The 22,256-nt window shown below is 40.3% G+C and overlaps 1 protein-coding gene across 1 annotated transcript; it reads left to right on the top strand.

The window, feature by feature from the left end:
* Positions 1 to 31: 31 nt before the first annotated feature.
* cdo1 (cysteine dioxygenase, type I) lies at positions 32 to 18,866 on the top strand. The gene is made up of 5 exons (XM_078214632.1): positions 32 to 678; positions 10,942 to 11,019; positions 11,147 to 11,301; positions 15,353 to 15,522; positions 18,270 to 18,866. Exons 1-5 carry the CDS (start codon positions 509 to 511, stop codon positions 18,297 to 18,299), a joined length of 603 nt encoding a protein of 200 aa, XP_078070758.1. The 5' UTR covers positions 32 to 508; the 3' UTR covers positions 18,300 to 18,866.
* Positions 18,867 to 22,256: the final 3,390 nt, after the last annotated feature.

Raw genomic sequence — 22,256 nt, 5'->3', positions numbered from 1 at the left:
CCTAATTGGTTCCCTGGATCATGTGATCCTTGCTGTGTAGCTTGATCTTTAAAGGGGCAATCACCACAATATCAAATTTTGTTTGATAACAAGTGCTTTAGATGCTTAACCAATGTCAAATTGTTGTACCATTGGGAGGCATATAACAAACATTCAAATCATCCCATTGTATCTGGAACTCTGGCCATTCGCGGTGAAATTGTTCATCGCAAACTGAAGGGGGTGATTGTGTGCGGGTAATTCATTACCCGAGCACAGTGAGGTAGCTGCTTCATTCTATATAGCAGTGTGCATTAACACTGCTTTCACAGCTCAAATGTCTTCTACGCATGGCACTGAAAAGTTGGAAAACATAAGTTATTCAGTGAGCACAGAAAGGAAAATCCCCCTCTTGACGTGGTGCTTGGTCCTTTCCCAGCGCTGTGATTGATTCCATAAATAGCAGGGAGCCGGCTGCTGGGCTGGAGCAGTGGAAGGAATTGTGTTGGGGAATTTGTTTTTGATAGTCATGGAGCAGACGGAAATGCCGAGACCTTCGAACTTGGCGGATTTAATTCGGGCTTTGCATCAAATTTTTGCGAATGATAAGATTGACGTGGAAGAGGTGCAGAATCTGCTGGAATCATACAAGAGTGACCCTCGCGAATGGTTAAAATACGCCAGGTTTGACCAGTACAGGTGAGAGATAGGGCGAGCTGCGTTTCCAGCACTGTAATAGAGTCAGGAGTGGAAGGAGAGCTCACGTTAGGCTTCAACCAGTAAACAGTCAGTGTCCTTTGTGTTAACCCAGGGCTGTTGGGCAAGCCTGCAGCTGGACAACTGACCACTTAGCAGATCCTGCTCTTTTGTGTGACTATGCGGAGATTCCGCGCTAGTTTCCCCCAAACAGATAAAGGAATACTGTATTTTAGAAAAGTGACGCCAACACCGTAAGTGTAACTGGCGATCCACTTTTGCATTTCATGATTAATTCGCACAGTTTTTAAAATCACGGATTTTGCACTTTGTAACGGGAATTTACATTCCCTGGGCACGACTTTGATTCTGTTAAACTCGACGTATGTTTTTCTTGAGATCCTGTACTAAAGTATTTCTGGAACATGCTAGTCTCAAATTGTTGCTGCACTCCGTGCTGGAACTGTGGGAGGCTATTACAAAACAGAATTTCGAAATCGCACCACTTTCCTTGCAGCCTGATTACCCACACCATCTGGGGTGTTTATCAAGGAGTAAAGTAAACCAAGAATACCGGTTAACTTTGAAAATAAAGTTGTATTACAGAGGACAGGTCACAGCCCTGAAACGTTCGCATCTCTCTCTGGTATCCTGCCAGACCAGCTGAATGTTTCCAGCATTTTTCTGTTCTAGTTGGAATGGATTTTTAAAAAGGTGTCTTGCCCTCCTTGTCTAAGTGTAACTTTTGGCCGCTGTCCTGTAATACTCACTTGGCTTTCCCGATTTTGCATGTAGAAGTGCAATAAGCGTGACTACAAAATTCTGGTGCGAAGGCCACTAAATGATTATTGTTGCAAGGTTTTGTTTTCTGATAAGGTCATGATAAATATTGCAAAATATGTTGTTCAATGAGAACTCTAGGAGGGATCTGGCAGTTCAGTGTATGAAACAGTTTGGGTTTATAATAAATTAATTGCAACTTCTAGCTAAAGGTTTCCTTCTCCATTGGGTTACTCTTTTTCTCTCCCCCCCCCCCCCCCCCCCATCCGGTTTATTTGGGTAGTAAAACCAAATGCCTACATCAGATTATATTTTGTATTTTAAAAAGATATAATGGAATGGAGGTGTTGAAGCTATCTCGTGTAGAGAAACAAAAGTGATAGACCACAGATGCTGAAAATCTGAAATGTAGCAGTTGAATATACTCAACAGGTAAGGCAGCATCACTGGCGAGAAATAGATTTAATACTCTTTAAGATCTGTCCGTTGTATAAATGAATGGCACTTAAGATCACCAAATGCAAGTGATAGGTTTGTCAGGAATGCTTTGCAAATGGTATGTGGTTTTTCAAAAGGAAACAATTCATCATAATTTGAGCACATTGGGGGGGGGGGGGGGGGGAGGAGAGAGCAGGGGATGGTGTGAAGAAAGTAGCTGAGAACCATTGCAGTTTGGGCTGATATTTCAGCTATCAATTTTAATTAAAGTTTAAATCTTTATTTTTTCCTTGTTACTCACTGATCAGTAATTCTATTTCCTGTATTTCATATCTGGAGCATTTGCAGTTTTTATTCTAATCTGGATTTCCAGTACTTAATTTATATTGCATTTATAAAAGCTTGAATGGAATTTACTGCTAATTGAAGTACTATAAGTCAACTTCAAACTTTTATTAGACAAGACCTTTCTTCTACATGTACTTGCTCTCTCCTGATTAACTTTTAGCACTAAGCTTTGAAATATCTCGTTTCTTCATTTGCGGAGTGAGCAGAAAGGTTTTGCTTTGCACTGACGCTGAGGTTGTCAGTGTAAAATTGGACATCTTCAAAGATAACTTGCTTCTGCACTGGTGGGTTCTGAGACAAGCTAATTAATGTGTGACCTCCAGACTGTCAAATACAGGGTAGGTGGAAGTTTGTGCTCTCCCTTTGCCTCAATGTCGTCCTTGTAAGTTCTCAACAAAGTCAGTGTGGGACTTTCCCAAATGAAACTCCATTTTAGTTGGTCACAAACCAGGGACTCCAATGAGTAGGCAGGGATGCTTTGAAGATATCCGTAAAGTGTTTCTGCTGTCCTCCTGGGAGTCCCCTACATGATGTTTTTCAGCAGCCTAATCTTGCTACTTACACCTGCTTCAAGTGCAATCATGGTAAATGGCCTCTACCACCACCTTGTGGTAGGTGGAAGGGTTGGTGAAGGTCATGCATCAAGAGTTAGAGACCCAGTGTGATGGAACTCTGTTCCTTTTTCTGTCCCATATGCTGGATTTAAATGTGTACCAGGAATGTACAGAAAAATCTTTTTCGCTATCTACTCTGGCACTTCTCCCAATTTATTACAGGAAATGAAAGTTCATTGGTAGTACTGTGTAGAATAAAAGGCAAACCGATTTGGCATTTGAATTTAATTAGAAAAATATTGGCATAATAAGAGTAGTTGAAATGGCTTCAAAAATAGTGGAAGTTGTTCCACAAATGATTCTCAGGTGAAGGTCACATCTGGGAAATGGTCAGCTCCAAGGCTTTCAGATAACTACACTGGAGGCCTTTGTGCAAAGGAGGAGAGTTGCTCTGTATCCTCTGACCAGGAGACTTTCCAACCAAATACTCAAGACCGTGGGAGCTGATAGCTGTGCTAGGAGTCATAGAAACTTAAAATAGGACAGGATTCGGCCTTTTGGCTGATCATCTAACTCAATAGCCTGAATTCTACCCCCCACCATTCCTTTGATCCATTTCACCCCAAGAGCAATATCTAACTCCTTCTTGAAAACATATAATGTTTTGGTCTCCATTGCTTTCGTAGTAGTGAATTCCACAGGCTTGCCACTCTCTCAGATTCTAATGGGGTAGATGCAGCAAGAATGTTCCCAATGGTAGGGGAGTCCAGAACTAGGGGTCATAGTTTGAGGATAAGTTTTAGAACTGAGGTGAGGAGAAATTTCTTCACCCAGAGGGTGGTGAATGTGTGGAATTCACTGCCACAGTGTAGTTGAGGCCAAAACGGTCTGATTTTCAAGAAGGAATTAGATGTAGCTCTTGGGGAGGGGGGTGGGGGAAGAGAATCGGGATATTGAATTTGATGATTAAATGAATGGTGGAGCAGTCTCGAAGGGCCAAATGGCCTACTCCTGCTTCTAGTTTCTATCTTTCTCTGGTAAAGAAATTTCCCCTGATTTCAGTCCTAAAAGGTTTACCCTTGGACTATGACCCCTGACTCTGGACAGCCCTACCATCAAACATTCTTCTGAACCCAGTGAACATAATCCTGACTGACTCCATCTCTCCCTTTTGTGTCAGTCCTCTATAGCAAGAACATCCATCCTCCAATAAGGAGACCAAAACTGCACACAATACTCCAGGTGTGGCCTCCCCAAGGCCCTGTATAATTGCAGCAGGACATCCCTGCTCCTGTATCCTAATCCTCTCATGAAGGTCAACATACCATTTGCCCTTTTCACTGCCTGCTCTACCTGCATGTTTACTTTCAGCATCTAGTGTATGAGGACACCCAGTTCTCATTGCACATTCCTCTCTCTGTCTATTGATAATCTGCCTTGCTGTTTTTGCTACCAAAGTGGGTAACCTCATTTATGCACATTATACTGCATCTGCCCGCTCACTCAGCTTGTCCAAATCTCACTGATGCATCTCTGCACCCTCCTCACAGCTCCAAGGACCTGAAGTTCATTGATGGCTAAGATCAGTGAATGGACCTTCAGGTGTACCACTAGCATTGGCCATTTGATTTATTATACGCCTCCCTGTCAGTCACAACTCCTACCTAAATATTCATTGTTTCATTTCACCCATGCACTTGGCACTGCAAGCTTTGCATCCATAATAGATGACAAACTACCACCTGTTCAATGTGACAGCCACATCTGTCAAACACATTACCAACAGTGTCATGCATCCAAAGGCAGCAGAAGTTATCTGCTGCAATGGCTTTTGCAGTTGTTTGCCTCTTTCAGGTGGACTTAGCAGGTCAGGTGGGATCTGGGATCACGAAGGTGTCTTGTTTATTCACTCGTTCTACAGTTACAACACAGATTGCCTGTGTGTGTGCTTGCCTCCATTCTGTTTCCTTCATATCCATACAGCTGCTTATTCCACCAGCTTCACTTTTGTCCATCAGGGCACTTATTAGATGCTTTTTGGAAGTCTATGTACAATACATCAACTGCATTACCCTCGTGTTACCTTTTATTTTCCCTGAATGAATCCACACTGGTTTTCCTTAATTAACCTACAATGTCCCAAATTATAATTTTTAAAAGCTTCACCACTGGGGTTAAAGTAACTAGCCTGTAGTTGCTGTAATTGTTTTTTACACCCTTAGAATTTGCAATTTTTCAGTTTTCTGGCACTACCCCGTATGTAAGGTGGTTCAGAGGATTATGACCAGTGCTTCTTCAGTTTCCACCCATCCCTGTATTCTTGCTTGAATCTCATCTGGTCTTGATGATGTATCAACTGTGCAGCTTGTCTTTCTAATATGACCACTGCCAATCTGTACCCCATCCAGTGTTTTAAGCACCTCCCCTTTCAGTGGGACTTGGCTAGCATTTTCTTCCTTGATCAAGACAGATCCAAAGTGCCTCCATGCAGAAAATCCCCCTTGAGGTCCTTGATTTGCCCCTCCTATAGATATCTTTAAAGTTTATTTATTAGTGTCACAAGTAGGGCTTACATTAACACTGCAATAAAATTACTGTCAAAATCCCTAGTCGCCATATTCTGGTGCCTGTTTAAGTAAAAGAGAAGAATTTTGGGTTCCCTTAGTGCCAGTCTATCATTTTCTTTGCTGCTTTTTTTGGTTCTTAATTCTCATTTCAGCCTTATTTTCACTTGTATTATCCCTGTTGTATACATCTCTTTTTCTGCTTCATCTTGCACTTTGGACTCCTTGGGTGATGCAAGCAATTTTTTTCCTACTATTCCTCTTCATGAGAATATATTGGATTCAAGAGCAACCCAGTGTTCAGTTCCATTTTTGACCGAATATTTAATATCAATTTATCTGGGCTAGATCTGTTCTCCCTATTGAACTCCACCCCTTCCCCAATTAACTATCATTAATCTGGATTATGCCATGTCTTTTTCCATAGCCAACCTAAAGCTTTTAAGATACAATGATCATTTGTTCACTCTGCTTGAAGGGAGGTCTTTGGCCTATTGAAATGTTTCCTTGGCAATTTTCAGTGGTAGTTTGCCATTGCCTTCTACTTCCAGGGCAGGGGGAGGTTGCAGACTCTAAATCTACCCCTGCCACAATGAGAATCAATCTGGTGTTTGCTGTAGGGATATTAATAAGGATTGAATTATTCCACAACAAAGGGTTGGAAAATACCTCAAATGAAGAAATCAGAAGTCCAAAAAATACCTTTTTGCTTACCGAAGGGTGGTAAGAGCAGAAATCAGGGCTGTTTTGAAATTTACCCCCCTCATTTTTTGTAACAAAGAACTACTGTTCGCTCACTTCATAACTCCAGACTAAAGGACAGAGGGGTAATCTAAAATGAGACTGGGAAAGTTAGTCACTCATAACTACTCTATTCTTGGACTGCTTTGCAATTGCCTTGCAAATTTGTTCTTGTAGCTTTATCAGTAATTGATGGCTTATAGAATGCACTTGAACAATTTAATGGTGCCTCTATGGTTTCTGGGCTCTGGCCAAATAGCCTGTCCTTGACCAATGCTTCTATCTAAGCAACCACTTATTTTATGACCCTAGAATGAAGACCTGTCGGCTTTTAATTCTAAAAATTTTCGCCATACCCTTCCTCTGGTGGTTGTAATTGTTTTCAATTTCTCCTTTATTTGAAAGTAGATAAATCTGTTCAATGCATCTGTCATTTTCTTCTTGCCCATTCTCACTCTAGGCGACCCAACTTCCTTTCATTACTTTTATTACCCTTTTAAATATCTGTGGTACCTGTTTTTAAAATATTTTTGGCTTGCTTTCTCTCTTATCCCTCTTTATTAATATCTAATCTTTTTTTGCATTTTGTGTTCTGACCTCCCACTAATCTTTGTGGAATTGTATGCTCCTTCTTTCAGTTTGATAGTATCTTAGCCATGGATGATGTATCTTTCTCAAGATCTTTGGTTGGCATTAATGTTTTAAATATATCCTTGAACACCTTCCACTGCACCTGTACTGACCTACCCCTAATAATGGTGTATAGAATTGGTGTTAGAACTGTAAAAGAGGTATGGTCAGTGGAGAGATAAAAGTATAATTCATGCTAAAAGCCTGGTCCAAAGACATCAAAGGGAAGAAACAGTATATCGATAGTAAGGTAACTTAAGTACAGGAGGAGAGAGAGAAACAGCTAGCAAGCAGGACTCTCTCAAAGCACAGAACACCAGTCTAAAAGCTGCATGTTTTTAGATACCTCAGAACCACTATGTTGAATGGAAGATAGACTTCTCCCAAACTGAAAGATATCACATCGGTGGTAACTATTGGCTGGTTTTAACTTGTAAAGTTATACGCTGTAGGATTTTGCTTCAGACAAGGGATGTTTCTCAAGAGTTCAGGAACATTGATAAACAGAAATGGTTAACTTCATAAGATGCTGTGTATAGTCATTATTTCAGTTAAGTGTACTGTTGTAGTGTATTGCGGTCAGTCTTGTTAATTTAATTGATTACAACAAGCCTGGACTGTTCAATCATGTTATGATCATTGCTACATAGAGGCCCCTGTACTGAGATTATTAATCCTGTATCATGCCACATTACTGGACCAAGAATGACCTGATCTTCGGTTGGTTCTTAAATGTGCTGCTCTAAGCAACTGAAAATGCCCTATAAACTCTGAGATTACTGATTAATCCAATTCATTTTTAGATTAAAACCATATGATTTATTGCCGTGCTGTTTCACAGGCCCCCTTTCTGTCATGGATACCAATGTGGACCATCACTCCTGGCTGTTCACCATCCCAGGCTTTCTCCACTTCCCCCACATCAGAATACTTTGCCACCATTGAGTGACAAGGGGGTGTGAGGGAGGCAAAATACCATCCTGGATTCACATCTGTAGCTACAAACACCTGTCTGTTCCCCAACTATCTAATGCTTTATAGCTTTACCAATCTTCCTTGTACAACTGAGCCAGCTACAGTGCCTTTCAGTTGGTTCTGACTGCACTCCCTGAATGGGCTAAAACTATCTATTGTTGGAACCTGAGATGCACTCAGGACTTCGGCACTGCCTTCCTGGTCTTTCTTGCCTGTCTGACAAATCAGCCATTTGCTTGCTGCTTGTGTACCCTTAACCTGGGTTGTGACCATGCCTAGCAATGTGCTATCCACAAAAATCTCTCAACCTTCTGGATGTATCAGTGATGCCAACTGCAGCTCAGGTTCTGAACTTGCTCAAGCTGCTAACAATACTTCTGGTTATCCAGGACACTATCCTGGACTTCTCACATGGAGCAGGATATGCACTCCATGGGACTACTAAACATGCTACTTAATTCACGAGCTATTCATCATTGAGCTGCTTTTCATGTGCTAATGTCACTTTATAGAGGGAGAATAATTGAAATGAGTAAAACTCTGATTTTCATAATTTATAGTTTATATTAAAGCTTATTAGCGTATTTGGCCGCCTGCCTGGTTTGTTTGTCTCTGTTCATTGAGGTGTCACTCCTCAATCCCAAATTTGGTTTGGCTCCTGGTCAGTGCTCTCCTCAGTTGCTGCTGGTGTCTCCAGTTGCACCCTTGCTATTTCCCTGCTCTCTGGTAGCAATTTCCATGTTCTTATCAAACCAATGTTTTAAGTACCTAGCAGGTCAGGCAGCATCTGCAGAAAGAGTTATTGTTTCAGATCCAACATCCGCACCACTTTGCTTTTGCTATATTCTTGTCACTCTCTGGATAATGACATTTCTCTTGAATTCTCCATTGGATTGATTTGGAGTGTTTGTTATCTCGTTTTAAACTTGAACAAGTCAAAATATTTTCCCATCTATCCCCTCGGGTCACTTTCTTCAGCCTTCTCTCTGGAGAGCCCAACCATGTTCAGATATACAGTTCTTGTGAATGTTTTCTTGAACCTTCTCCAGTACATCTATATCTTTTTTTATAAAATGAAGATTAGAACTGTACTTGGTACTGGTCTAACCATTGCTTTTACTGAAGTTTAACAAAACCAAGCTTTCCAATTCTATACCTAATAGAAATGTTTTATGGCCATATTATGTGTACTGCTGTATATCATGTGTCCTTGGATCTCTTTGCTTATTTACCTCTGTTAATAGATACCTTTGCAATACTGTGGGCAAGATTTGGCATTTAACAACTGAGGAATCTGAGTTCTTGAAACATCATTATGGGAAATGATGTTGGCCTCTTGACTTTAAGAAACCCAAATACACCAAGGTCAGGAACTCCGTTCCCCCTGCATATCCAGCCCACTCCACAGATTCAGTTTATGTTTTCACATTCTACAGGCAAGAGAGAAGAGACAGGAGGTTTATAAAACTTGGGTGAGGTGACTGGATGTGAAGCACCACCGCCAGCAAGTGTCTGAGGAAGGGACAGTAAGAAGTCCCTAGGAGGGGACAAAAACACGACAGAAACTGGCCAAGTAAAGGGGGAGGAGGGGGGGGGCGGGGGGGCGGAGAGAAAGAAATAGAAGTAGGGAGCAGAGAGGTAAAGAGGGCTCAGGTAAAACCTTGATAATTGAAGAGGACTGTTGGGACAAGGGCACCCATCACAAGTTGTGTCTGGTGTATATTTGGAAATCTAGGGGAATAGAATGTCAGAAGGCTAGGTTGAAAAACTTCCAGATGAGCTATCATTTGAAGTTATTTCAAATGACAGAATTGCAAGGCATGATCTTGAAAAATTTTCAGAGAGATTGGTTGACTCCTCAGTGTGACTAACATCTGGGTGGATTGTTGAGAAGTCCATAAAATCAGTTTTGATTGCATCTGTCACTTGTGCAGTAAGGTGTCTTATCAATGTGCTTATTAATTCTCATGTACCTCATTAACCCTAAATGTATAATAAGATAGATGTCGTAAGTTGTTTTTCTCTTTCTAACCTTGTATTGTTTATTTTTCTTTAATACTCATGGAAAATTTTGGCCCTTTTTCTATTCTTTTAGCAAGTGTTTTAAATCTCAATGTTTATTATTTCACAGGATATAGGTGTCGCCAGCTAGGCCAGCATTTATTGACCTTGAGAAGGTGGTTGTGAGCTGCCTTTTTGAACCACTGCAGTCATTGTGGTGAGGGTACACCCGCAGTGCTATTAGGGAGAGAATTCCATGATTTTGACTTCGCAACAGTGAAGGAACACTAAGTCAGGATAGTGTGTGGCTTGGAGGGGAACTTGTAGGTGGTGGTATTCCCGTGCATCTGTTGCTGTTCTAGGTGGTTGAGGCCATGAGTTTGGAAGGTGAAGTCAAAGTAATCTTGGTGAGTTGCTGCTTGCATTTTGTTGATGGTGTACAGTGCACGGTAGTGAAGGGGGTGCATGTTGAAGAGAGTGGATGGGGTGTCAATCAAATGGGCTGCATTATACTAGATAATGTTAATTAGAGTTGTGCTCATCAGGTAAATGGAGAGTATTCTATCATACTGCTGACTTGTACCATTGGGTTTTGGTGAGTCAGGAGGTGAGCTTTATGCCGCAGAATTCTCAGCCTCTGACCTGTTCTTCTAACTACAGTTTTATATGACTGGTCCAGTTCAGTTTCTGCTTCATGGTAACCCCAGGATTTTATTGGGAAATCAGCAATGGCAACGAGATTCTGTCTTGTTGAGATGGTTTATTGCGTGTTACTTGCCACTAAGCATCCCTAGCCTGAATGTTGTCCAGGTCTTGCTGCAAATGGGCAAAGACTGATTAAGTGTCTGAGGAAGTCACAAAAATTTCAGCATCAATCATTAGCGAACATTTCCACTTCTTGTCCATATGATGCAGAAAAAGTAATTGAAGCGGCTGAAAATGGTTGAGCCTCAGTCTACATTAGACAAAACTTCATTGGTCCCAAACCAGATCACACCAACAATTTGGTCTGGCCAAGGATCATAACCTGTATTTCAAATAATTCTAAACTCTGTTCATTGGTTGAAAAATTAACATTTAAGCACCTCCCTTCAGATGTAACATTTGAATGCAAACATTAACTTGGCAAATTGAAGTGATTAAATCTTGTGCTTTGGTTTTATCAACATTTTCTATCTTGGATGTTTTGGCACTAATTTTAACTACATGACAAATAGTTTCTTATTTGTTTACAGGTACACAAGGAATCTTGTTGATGAAGGAAATGGAAAGTTTAATTTGATGATATTGTGCTGGGGTGAAGGCCATGGCAGGTGAGCTGATTAAATGATTGAAAAATCATATTTTGAGCTTTGACTTGATATTTCATTTATGTTAAAGCATTATCAAGCTGAAAAGTCACTGTTTGAAAGCTCTTTTTTTTTTCCTCCCATATTATAGCAGTATCCATGATCATGCTGATTCCCACTGCTTCTTAAAAATGCTTCAGGGTCAGTTGAAGGAAACACTTTTTAAATGGCCTGATGGTGAGAAAAAAGAATTGACTAAGAAATCTGAGGCAATCCTACAAGAAAATCAGTGTACCTACATCAGTGGTAAGGCTTCCATATTCAAAGATCTCAAAAAATATATAATTGTAATAAAATTAAGTTTTGCTTTTGATGATGTGGGCTCACTTGCGTTTCCTGTGACCATTGCTTATGAATCTTGTTTGTTATTTTTGATCTTGGTGTTTTCTTGCATGTCAAGTACTATTCTGTAATTGGTGGGTAGAAATATAATCATATGTCATTCAGTAACCAGCTGTTAACTATATTGTAAACGTATATCATTCTTAAATGCAAGAGGCTTATTTTCACATTTGGAATTGGAAACCCGAGCCTGTCACTTCTGCCCATACCCGCCATATTTTCATCTCCTGGAGATGTGGGCTGACCAAGTTTGTATTGTGTTACTGCAGGTTTGAAGGTAGGCTGTCAGAACATCCACTTTGGTTTGCCAGGACAACAGCTCAGCTCTCCAACATAGTAGTTCTGCCACTCGCCCAGTATTCAATTTGTACTGTCCCCTGATGCCATGTAATAACAATGAGGATCCTCTGAAATATATTTTTTAAGATATACCACGAACTATCAATGGAAAAGCAGTCATGACAATCCTGATCATCAGTCTACACTCTCTCTCTTATCAGCAAAGTTATGGAAGGGATCATCAAGCAGTGCTCCATGATGCTCATTTTGGGCTATACCAGGCCCCTCAGCTTCTGACCTCCTTACAGATTTGTCTATACATGGACAAAAGAGTTGCATTCAAGGGAGGTAGAAGTCATTGACATCAAAATCCTAGCAGAATTGGGGGTGGAAAGTCTCAGCACATCACTACAGGAATGATGTCCTAGGCCCAACCATCTTCAGCGGCTTCTTCAATGACCTTCCCTCCATAAGTTAGAGCTGGAGCTATTCACAGATTTATATTCTGCACCGTTCACAACTCGTCATACATAGACTGCTTCAGTATCTATGCAGTAAGACCTGGACCATGTTCAGGCTTGAGCTGATAAATGGCAAGTAACAATGACCATCTCCCCTTGACGTTCAACAGCATCACCATACTGAATCCCCCACTATCAAACTCCTGGGAGTTTTCACTGACCAGCATATAAATACTATGGCTACAAGAGGACAGAGGGTGGGTTAGAGCAGAAATAGGCCATCTAGCCCATCACATCTGCTCTGCCATTCAATGAATTGATTTATTATTGTCACATATATTGGGATACAGTGAAAAATATTGTTTCTTGCAAGCTAAACAGGCAAAGCATAATGTTCGCCTACATAGAGGAGAAGGAAAAGGTAGGATGCAGAATATAGTGCTGCAGTTCTCGATTGGGTGAAGAGAAAGATCAGCTTAATATATGGTAGATCCATGCAAAGGTCTGATGACTGCAGCAAAGAAGCTATTCTTGAGTTGGTTAGTACTTTTGTATCTTTTTTCTGACAGGAGAAGGTGGACATGCCCAAGGTGTGTGGGGTCCTTGATTACGCTGGCTGCTTTCCTGAGACAGTGGGAAGTACAGATGGAGTCATTGGATAGAAGGCTGGTTTGCATGATGGACTGGGCTACGTTCACAACTCTTTGTAGCTTCTTGCAGGCTTGGTCTGAGCAGGAGCCATATTAAGCTGTAACACATCCACAAAGGATACATTCTATGGTGCATCTGTTTTTTAAAAACAAAAATTTGAGCCGCAATGGACGTGCCAAATTTCCTTGGTCTTCTGAGAAAGTAGATCCATTGGTGGGCTTTCTTAAATATAGCATCAGTTTGGAGGGACCATGGCAGATTGTTGGTGATCTGAGCATTTAGAAACTTGAAGCTCTGTGATCTGACCTATTATAGTGGCGTCATCAGCAAACTTGAACATGAAGTTGAACAGAATTTGGCTACACAGTCAGTGTATAAGGAGTATAGTAAGGGGCTGAGGACAGTCTTGTGGGGCACTGGTGTTGAGGATAATCGTGAGAAGGTGTCATTATTTATCCTTGCTGATTGCAGTCCAATGGTTAGGAAGTCTAGGACCCAGTTGCAGAGGGAGGAGCCGAGCCCTAGGCCATGAATTTTGTTGGGATAATGGTATTGAAGCCTGAACTGTATTCAATTAATAGGCGTTTGACTTAAGTGTTCTTGTCCAGGTTTTCCAGGATTGTATGGCCAGGGAGATGGCATCTACTGTGGATCTGTTGGGGCAATAGGCAAACTGTAGTGGATCCAGGCAATCTGGGAGATTGGAGTTGGTGTGCCATGACTAATCTTTCAAAGCATGATGGATCTGATATCCTCAATTCCATGTTCCCATCTTAACCTTTTGATTCCCTTACTGATTAAAAATCTGTCTATATCAGCCTTGAACATACTTAATGAACCAGCCTCTACAGGTTCTGCAGAGAGTAACTCCCCTCTTCCCAAAGCCAATTCACCATCGACAAGGCATATATCAGGAGTCTGATGGAATATTCAGCAGTTACCTGGATAAGTGCAGCTTCAGAACACAGAGCTGATACTATCCAGGACCAAATGGCCTGCTTGATTTTCACCACGTAAAACATTCTATTTTCCCCCTTCCCTATCCTGACCATTGCTGCACAGTGGCAAGTGTGCACCAGCTATAAGGTGCACTGCAGCAACCTTCAACTATCTTCCAAACCCTCCACCACCTAGAACGAAAAGACAGTGGATGCACAGGAATGCCAACTCTTTTGTTAATGCCATTGTGGCTATGAATACACCACATGAAGGGGCAATTATAAACATGAACAAATTAACTTTCTTTTCCCTATTGTGAATCTGTCTCCTTGTATGCCTCAGTTAAGAAGAATGAATATACTGTTCTTACTATGCCTTTAGCCTTTTGACCCACTAATTTTTTTTTGCTTAATTCCAAAAAGATTCCATTTGTGCACAGCCTCCACAGTTTCTCTATGTCTCGTTAATCGAATGATTAGTACTTGAAACTATTTCTCAACATACCATGCATATAACTTCATATTGCTGTTGTCACCATCTCATATTTCCTGAGGAAGTTGTATAATGCTGTTGACACATTGTAGAATGCCATGGCCACCAGTTGCTAAGCTTGACTTGTTTATTTTAAAATATTAGCAGCAGGACTAAGATGTGGGCTGTTTTTGACCTCCCCATCCCACTCTTGTCCTCTTTCGCAGTTTTGCTGGATTTGACATGAATACTCCCATATTTTGGTGAAGGAGGAGCAATATATTTTAAACTACAGTAACAACAATGTATAGCATTTTTAACATAGCAAAATATTCCAACCCATTCACCACCCTCTTGAGGGTAATTATGGATGGGCAATAAATGCTCACCTAAGCATTAACACTACCTAATTTGAAAAGTAAGACTAGTCTAACTCAATATCAACAATAAACTTTTTAAGCCTTTGGAATGCTTGTTGCATTGGTAATCATTATCTTCTAACACGCAGAATGGTGGTGGCCTTCATTTAATGTTATGCCTTATTTTGGCAATAGAAAACGTGAATCTAGAAACATCAGTTGGATTTTCCATAGAATTCCTAGAGTGCAAAAGAAGGTAATTGGGCCCACCAAGTCTGTGGTGACTCTACAAAAGAGCATCTTACGCAGGCTCCCCCCCCCCCCCCCAGGGAGAATGTGCAACTCCCCACAGTCACATCACCCAAGGCCAGAGTTGAACCCAGGTTCCTGGAGCTGTGCAAAGTTACAATTTGATTATCCCTCGCTAACTATCAAATCTATGTTGGTGTCTGATTTCTTCTTTGTGCATCTTGTGTTCTTAGTTATTGTAAAATATCTTTTCCAAATAAAGCTGGTGGATGAAAAGTGAGCCAGGCAGTGCAAGTCCAAGCTTGTTGCTCAAATTGAGATTTTTTTGGAAAAAGCATGGCAACTAGTTTATATTAAAGGGGGGGGGGGGGGAAGGTTAGTGTTCTTTCAGTTACTTAAATGAGCATCAACAAAAGTTGTGCCTTTTTTTCTCGTTGTTAAATGACTCATGACGGATTAAATATATTTCCCAACAGGCACTGTTGGACCTGAGTATTTTCACATTTTGTTTTTAATCTACATTGTGCTGCTTTTTGTCTTTTTAAGATTCCATTGGGTTGCACAGAGTTGAAAATGTGAGTCACACAGAAGTGGCAGTCAGCCTTCACTTGTACAGTCCTCCCTTTGACTCTTGCAACTGCTTTGATCAAAGAACTGGACACAAAAAGAGAGTGAGAGTTACTTTTTCAAGCAAGTACGGGGAAATAACTCCTCTTGTAAGTATTGTGTATAAATAGTCAGTTGGTAATACAGAATGAGTATTGCTTGAAAAAAAAAGTGATGCTTTTTGCCTTGCACTCACCAGGACTGAATTGGTAGAGAATGCTGATTGACAAAGCTGCTGTTCTATGGAGAATCCTCCAGGCAACAGTTAACTGCCAAGTTTTTGTTTAAATTCAAAATTGGCAGATCAGCACTGATCAAGCCATTGCCATGGGGCATGAACCAGGGAATGGCTGTATCCCAAGCTTTTATTCAGTGGAAAAAAAGTACAATGCAGGGATATGCTTTTTGCAAACGATAGCCCTGTGTGAAATATATGTAGCTTCCAGCACATGTTTGTGAGCCACACTATGAGCTCAACTGATCACCTTAAATTGGGTGTCAGTGTACAGGATTGTTAGCAAGTAAATTTCCAATCGTGAAATTGCATCTAATGTTCGACACTTCAGAGTTTTGCAAGCCCAAGATTGTTTGGATAAATTTTGTACTTCGCCTGTGGCAAACAGTTGAAGGGACATACTGTTAGATTACAATCTGCCAGTTCTAGGACGTACAGCCAATGTACCTGGCACTGAAATTCACCTCCCACGTTACTGATTGGCATCATCCAATGCCAGTGGGACAGGAAGGCCATCTACAATGCTTTCTGCCCAGAATTAATGCAGGGGGAGAGATGGGAAGGTGGTGCAGTCCCCACCTGTGTCCAGTCACCAAACTCAGGTGAGCATTAAATTTTGCCCAGCATGTAGGTCATCTTCATGTTTTGTTTTTAATGATGGAGCACTTGTACTGCTTCACAGTAATATCTGTAAGCTGCCTGGACTGAGTTTGGTTTCCCATTTTAATGCTATATTTATACCAGAAGTTTGAATAATTGTTCACCAGAAGGTTGAGGCTCAGAAAAATACAGCTATTCTCGTATTGATTACATTAAATCAAGACTTGTTTTTCTCTGCTCTTTAACCAACTTAATTTTGCAACATTATAGTATTTTCCAATTCATATTGGGCATCAAGGAATCGTACTGTTTAAACTAATATTTAGAACAACTCCTTCCAGCATTTGTGGAATAAGTGCATGGCCTTGACCATTTTGCAAATAAACTAGAATATTTAATATTGAAAATCCAAAATTATTGTTTCTTTATAACTGGCCCCTATAGTCAGCAGGGGAAAGGAAGTATTCTCTTTCTGCAATAGCTCTAATTAAAAAAATAAATAAATTTGCAAACCTAGTTGGTTATAATCAAAAACATTTCAACCCAATCATGCTCAGTTTGAGTAGCCAATAAAAATTGTGGCTTAGATTGCACTATTGAGGACCTTTTCCTGTGGTGTTGGTACCTTGCACTGTATAATACATTTCAAAAATAGCTGCAGAATAATTCCCAATCTAAATATTTTTCTCATTTTGTTGCAGTGATAGGCAACCTAGGCTAGTGAGTGGGCCACATGAGAGGCCCTCTTTATCTCAGTGGACTGCAAGATTGAAATCCGAGTTATTCATGGGGTCATGGTTAGTGAATAAGATTAAATACATTTAATACACACTGAATATTTCATAATGAGTTGAAGTCAAAATAAATATTTGCACTTTGGATGCATGGCTCTTGCAGTCAATGAATGCACCTTACTTCACGTGACCTTGTTTTATCATGGAATCGCTACAGTGCAGAAGGAGGCAATTTGGCCCATTGAATCTGCACTGACTCTCTCTGACAAAGCATCCAACCCAGGTCACATCCCCATAACCCCACATAGTTATCCCGCTAATCCCCTTAACCTACACATCTTGGGACACCAAGGATCAATTTAGCATGGCCAATTCACTTAACCTGCATATCTTTGGACTGTGGGAGGAAACTAGCACACCCAGAGGAAACCCACACAAGGCGAATGTGCATACTCCACACAGTCATCGAAAGTGGGTCCATGGTGCTGAGGCAGCAGTGCTAACCACTGTGCCATCCACAGTACATGCATATCATTTCAGTACATGCACTGGTAAGAAAAATACTACAAATGGAAATCAGCTGAAAGTAGCAATCCTGTCCATGGGCCATGGTCAGATGGGTCGCATGTGTTCCGCCCCTGGGCTGCACATTGCCCAAGTCTGCTCTGCCACCTATATGAAATTTGGGGTCTGCCACATGCAGCGTTAATGTGGTAGTGAGTACAATACTACCCACAGTGATGTAAGAAGGCACATAACCCAGACCCAGGGGGTCAGTGTGACATTGAGTAGAGATGGGTTAAGACCCAAGCATGGGGACAGCTCCTACTTTGTACCTTTTTACTGTGCGTGTATAAATAGTTATACTTTAATAAAGTCATGCAGTTAACTAAGACTACTTTCACGTCTGTAACCAGCACCTCAACTGGTTTGTGATGCTCCTGCCGGGAGTTTTCATTGCCACAGCAAATTTATATCGTTAAAATTGGATTAGAATGTTCTTAAAATATTTCATTCACTAATGTGGAAAATAAATGTTTCAATTTACCTTCAGTAATTCGACAAACCCCTAAAGTTTGAGCATTTATCAGACTAATGTTATGATAAAGCACCATGACTTAGTCAATAAAAGCATGAATGTAATAATAATTGGTAATGGACTTTCCTCTTTAGCCCAGTAGTTTTTTTGGGAAAGCAATGGTTAAACCACAGTTGGCATGAACGAGGAAAACCTCTTGAACTGGTAGACTGTGACATCAGTCTAAATTTTTGTTTTTATTACTTGCAGGTGAAGACAGATTTTCAAGAGAACAACTGATTTGAACTACCAGGCCAGCTCTGGAATTTGTGAATATGCTTGTGTAATGTTGCAGTACATGTGAAACTGACCACGTTTTGGTCTTTTTTTGGGGGAAAAAAGAAAAAACATGTAATTCTAATCAATTATCTCTGTCCCTGTGTTGCGATTTTAAATGGTTAATCTTTACTTACTTCAGAGTCTTGTATAACTATTCCTTTTCATAGAAAGTCGTTATTATTCACTTTTCAGCTTGGGGGTGGCAGAGTTTAGTGTTACACTTGTAACAATGTGCCAATGGTTCATGAAGACTGACTCCTTTTAATGCTAACTGAATTTCATAGTATTGACACACGCACTCTGAAAATGCCAAAATGTTCTTTCCCTTAGCATTTTGGAGACTGCAATAGCAATTTGATTAAAATATACAATATATCTTTCTGCAAGAAGACCTCTGTAAATGTACTGATTATATTGCAAATCTGTTGGCTTAACTTTTTTTAATTTGTGTATATATTTTGAAAAAGCATTTAGTTTTTAGATGTTTAGTTTAATAAACTATGAACTTGTAGTTTATTATTACCTGTATACATGTGCCTTTAGTTTGTGTAGGTTATGAAAATAGAGTGCAGTTGGTGGAATTAACTTATCCTCCCTTGGTTACCTGAAAAGTTCATTGAAGTATACCATGCAAATGAGTTTAAATGGATCTATTTCAAGGAAAGGAACAGAGGAATATGGTGGGTACAAAGTGCAGCATAGGAACAGGCCCTTTGGCCCTCCAAGCCTGCACCAATCATGATAACTGTCTGAACTAAAACACAATCTGCATTCTTCCATTCCCATCCTATTCATGTATTCATCTACTTGCCCCTTAAATGGCGCAAATGTACCTGCTCCCACCACCTCCCCAGGCAGCATATTCCAGACATTCACCACCCTCTGTGTAGGAGAAAAAAGAAACTTGCCTCGCACATCTCCTCTAAACTTTTCCCTATGCACCTTAAACCTATGTCCCCTAGTACTTGACATTTCTACCCTTGGAAAGAGCATCCGACTATCCCCCCTGTCCATGCTGCTCAATCTTGTAGACCTCTATCAGGTCACCCCTCCAACCTCCACCGTTCCAGTGAGAACAAACCAAGTTTATCCAACCTCTTCTCATAACTAATACCCTCCAGATCAGACAACAACCTGGTAAACCTCTTCTCTCCAAAGCATCCACATCCTTTTGGTAGTGTGATGACCAGAATTGTACAAAATATTCTAAATGAGGCCTAACTAAGGTTCTGTACAGCTGCAGCATGACCTGCCAATTTTTATACTCTATGCCCTGACCGATGAAGACAAGCATGCCGTATGCCTTCTTGATTACCTTATCCTCCTGCGTTGCCTGGGTAGGTTGTGTTTAATCTCTAGGCACAGAACAAAATTGATGCTTTCATAATGTGTCATCAGTTTTGCTGTTACTAAATGCCATTGTTTCTTTTCAATGGGCTGTAACTTCCTTGAAGTAGCAGATTGCTATTCCATACTGATTTTATCTGCACTCAAATACCAATGTGCCTGTCTCGCCTGACCTTCCTGACTCGAGCAGCAAAGTTGTATCCACAGCTCCAGCATCGGGTGTGAAAGGAGCGGACAGAAGGAGGACATGCCACTTTTTTTTTTACAGCACTAGTTTTACTTTTACACTCGCTCTGTTTTCCTTGGATCAGAAGGGTTAAGAGAAAGGTGTTCAAAATCAAACTTTGATTTCCAGTGCCTGACTTGTTTGCTATCTTGAACTTATAATTTCAGACATGTTAATTTTATTACCAGATGAATGCGTTTTTAAAAATTTACTACCAAAATAATGCCTCAGTATGTAAATTGTCCAGCAATTTGTGAAATATTTTGTGAATCGCTATTGATTGCTGCATAATTTGTGATACTTTGACATTTAGCATCACAACAGCAACTCCTGGTCAAGTTTCACAATTGCTACATTTGTGTATTCATTATTAATTAACCACAGGAGCATGTTGGAGCTGGTACCTAACAAACATCTATCCTTTCAATAAAGTTTAGTTTTAGTGTCACATATAAGCATACATTAACACTGCAATGAGGTTACTGTGGAAAACCCCCTAAACATCACATTCCGCCTGTTCAGGTACACTGAAGGGTGTTCCTGCAATGCCAACCAACATCCCTGGTAAATAGGGAATAATTGAAACTGGAGCCTTATTCTTGAAAGTAGCATTTGAGAGCAAGGAAGTGTTTTATTTTTATCTAAACTTTTTTCCTTGTTCTGTAACAATGCATGCTATGAAATGCTTCACTCTAGCAAAACTTGTACAATTCATTTAAATTGGTCAGCATTCGAGCAACTTTTAGCAGCTATCAATCTCAAAGTAGCTTTTCATAATTCTATAACTTGAAATATTATACATTTGAATATACTGTGTGTGTGTGTAATATCACAGCTTCAACAGTGTGACACTTGAAATTGGTAACTTACTGGCTACATAAATTTAAAAGTGCTGCAGTTGTGAAAACTATTGTTGCATTTTGAAGATTGTTTTCTTTTCTCTCCAATTTCAGATATTTAATTTAAATAATATAAAAGTAAATCAAGGAATGACTTTCAAAGATTTGACTTGAGAATTGCCAGCCATGTAACATTATTGGCATATTGAGCTGCGGGAATAGGACACACTTTAACTATAGTGAAAGGACCACCCTAATTTATAACACGTTTGTAACACTGATACCACTTTAATGGCAAATTCAATACTCTTTAAGCCTGTTTCACTTAATATACTCAAAAGGTCAGTGAAACTGTCCTGTGGTTTGTATCAAATATAATGCAGTTTCACTTTCCAATATCAAGTAAATGTTTAGTTCTTAGTCACTGTTGGACAAATGCATATTCAGTTACCTGTTGAAAAACTTTTGTACTGTTTGTGAATGTTTGTCAGTGGCAACCATATATTTAATTTATTTTCAGAACATTTTACAAATGTATCTGTTAAAGTAATAGTATGACCAACCATTAATTTTAGTTTATTTTTTTTGTACATAGTTCATATGAACTATTACCACAACAATTTTGGTGATAATTTTATCACCTGTGATTTATTTTTTCCAAAAGTATCATTTATCTTTCAAACCAAGAGAACAAAAAATAATGAAGCAGTTATCTGCATCAAATAGAGCAGATATGTCCAACCTTTTTATCACTCAAGGGGCTGAGGAGCAAGATAACTTTTGGCACAGAATTAAACTGTATTTCCAAAACAAAACATTTTTAAGGAAAAACAATTTTCCTTAAACGGGCGGCACGGTAGCACAGTGGTTAGCTCTGCTGCTTCACAGCTCCAGGGTCCCAGGTTCGATTCCCGGCTCGGGTCACTGTCTGTGCGGAGTTTGCACATTCTCCTCGTGTCTGCGTGGGTTTCCTCCGGGTGCTCTGGTTTCCTCCCACAGTTCAAAGATGTGCGGGTTAGGTTGATTGGCCAGGTTAAAAATTGCCCCTTAGAGTCCAGAGATGCGTAGGTTAGAGGGATTAGCAGGTAAAATATGTGGGGGTAGGGCCTGGGTGGGATTGTGGTCGGTGCAGACTTGATGGGCCGAATGGCCTCCTTCTGCACTGTAGGGTTTCTATGATTCTATGAATTGCTCACCAAAAATTCAATCAAGTTTTTAAAAAAAAGGCTAAGTAATAAAAATGTGGGTGTTGTATTTGTTGGTGTGCAGTAGCAAAAGTGGGTGAGAAACAGAAAACTAGCTGTAACACAGACTCATGCTCACATGTCAGCTCTGAGTCAGGTGTACCTGTCTACCTGGGCTCTAGCTTCGTTGTTCCACTTCCCTCAACACACTCACCAATGTGGTGTTCACTACTCCTCCAATCAAACACTGCTTTACTCCCTCATTTGCAGCTGATAGGCTCACTAGTTCACCCATCAGAAGGCAGGAGAGAACTGGCCTGTA

The sequence above is a fragment of the Mustelus asterias genome, chromosome 6 (genome assembly GCF_964213995.1).
Source record: "Mustelus asterias chromosome 6, sMusAst1.hap1.1, whole genome shotgun sequence".
Lineage (NCBI taxonomy): Eukaryota > Metazoa > Chordata > Chondrichthyes > Carcharhiniformes > Triakidae > Mustelus > Mustelus asterias.
The sequence above is the reverse complement of the archived record's forward strand: the minus strand, read 5'-3'. Positions and strand labels throughout refer to the sequence as shown.

Excerpts from the sequence above, each read along its gene's own strand:
- cdo1 (XM_078214632.1), top strand. The coding sequence starts at position 509 with ATGGAGCAGACGGAAATGCCGAGACCTTCGAACTTGGCGGATTTAATT. Across the intron at positions 679-10,941 it reads GCCAGGTTTGACCAGTACAG|GTACACAAGGAATCTTGTTG; the intron begins GTGAGAGATAGG and ends ATTTGTTTACAG. Across the intron at positions 11,020-11,146 it reads TGGGGTGAAGGCCATGGCAG|CAGTATCCATGATCATGCTG; the intron begins GTGAGCTGATTA and ends CCCATATTATAG.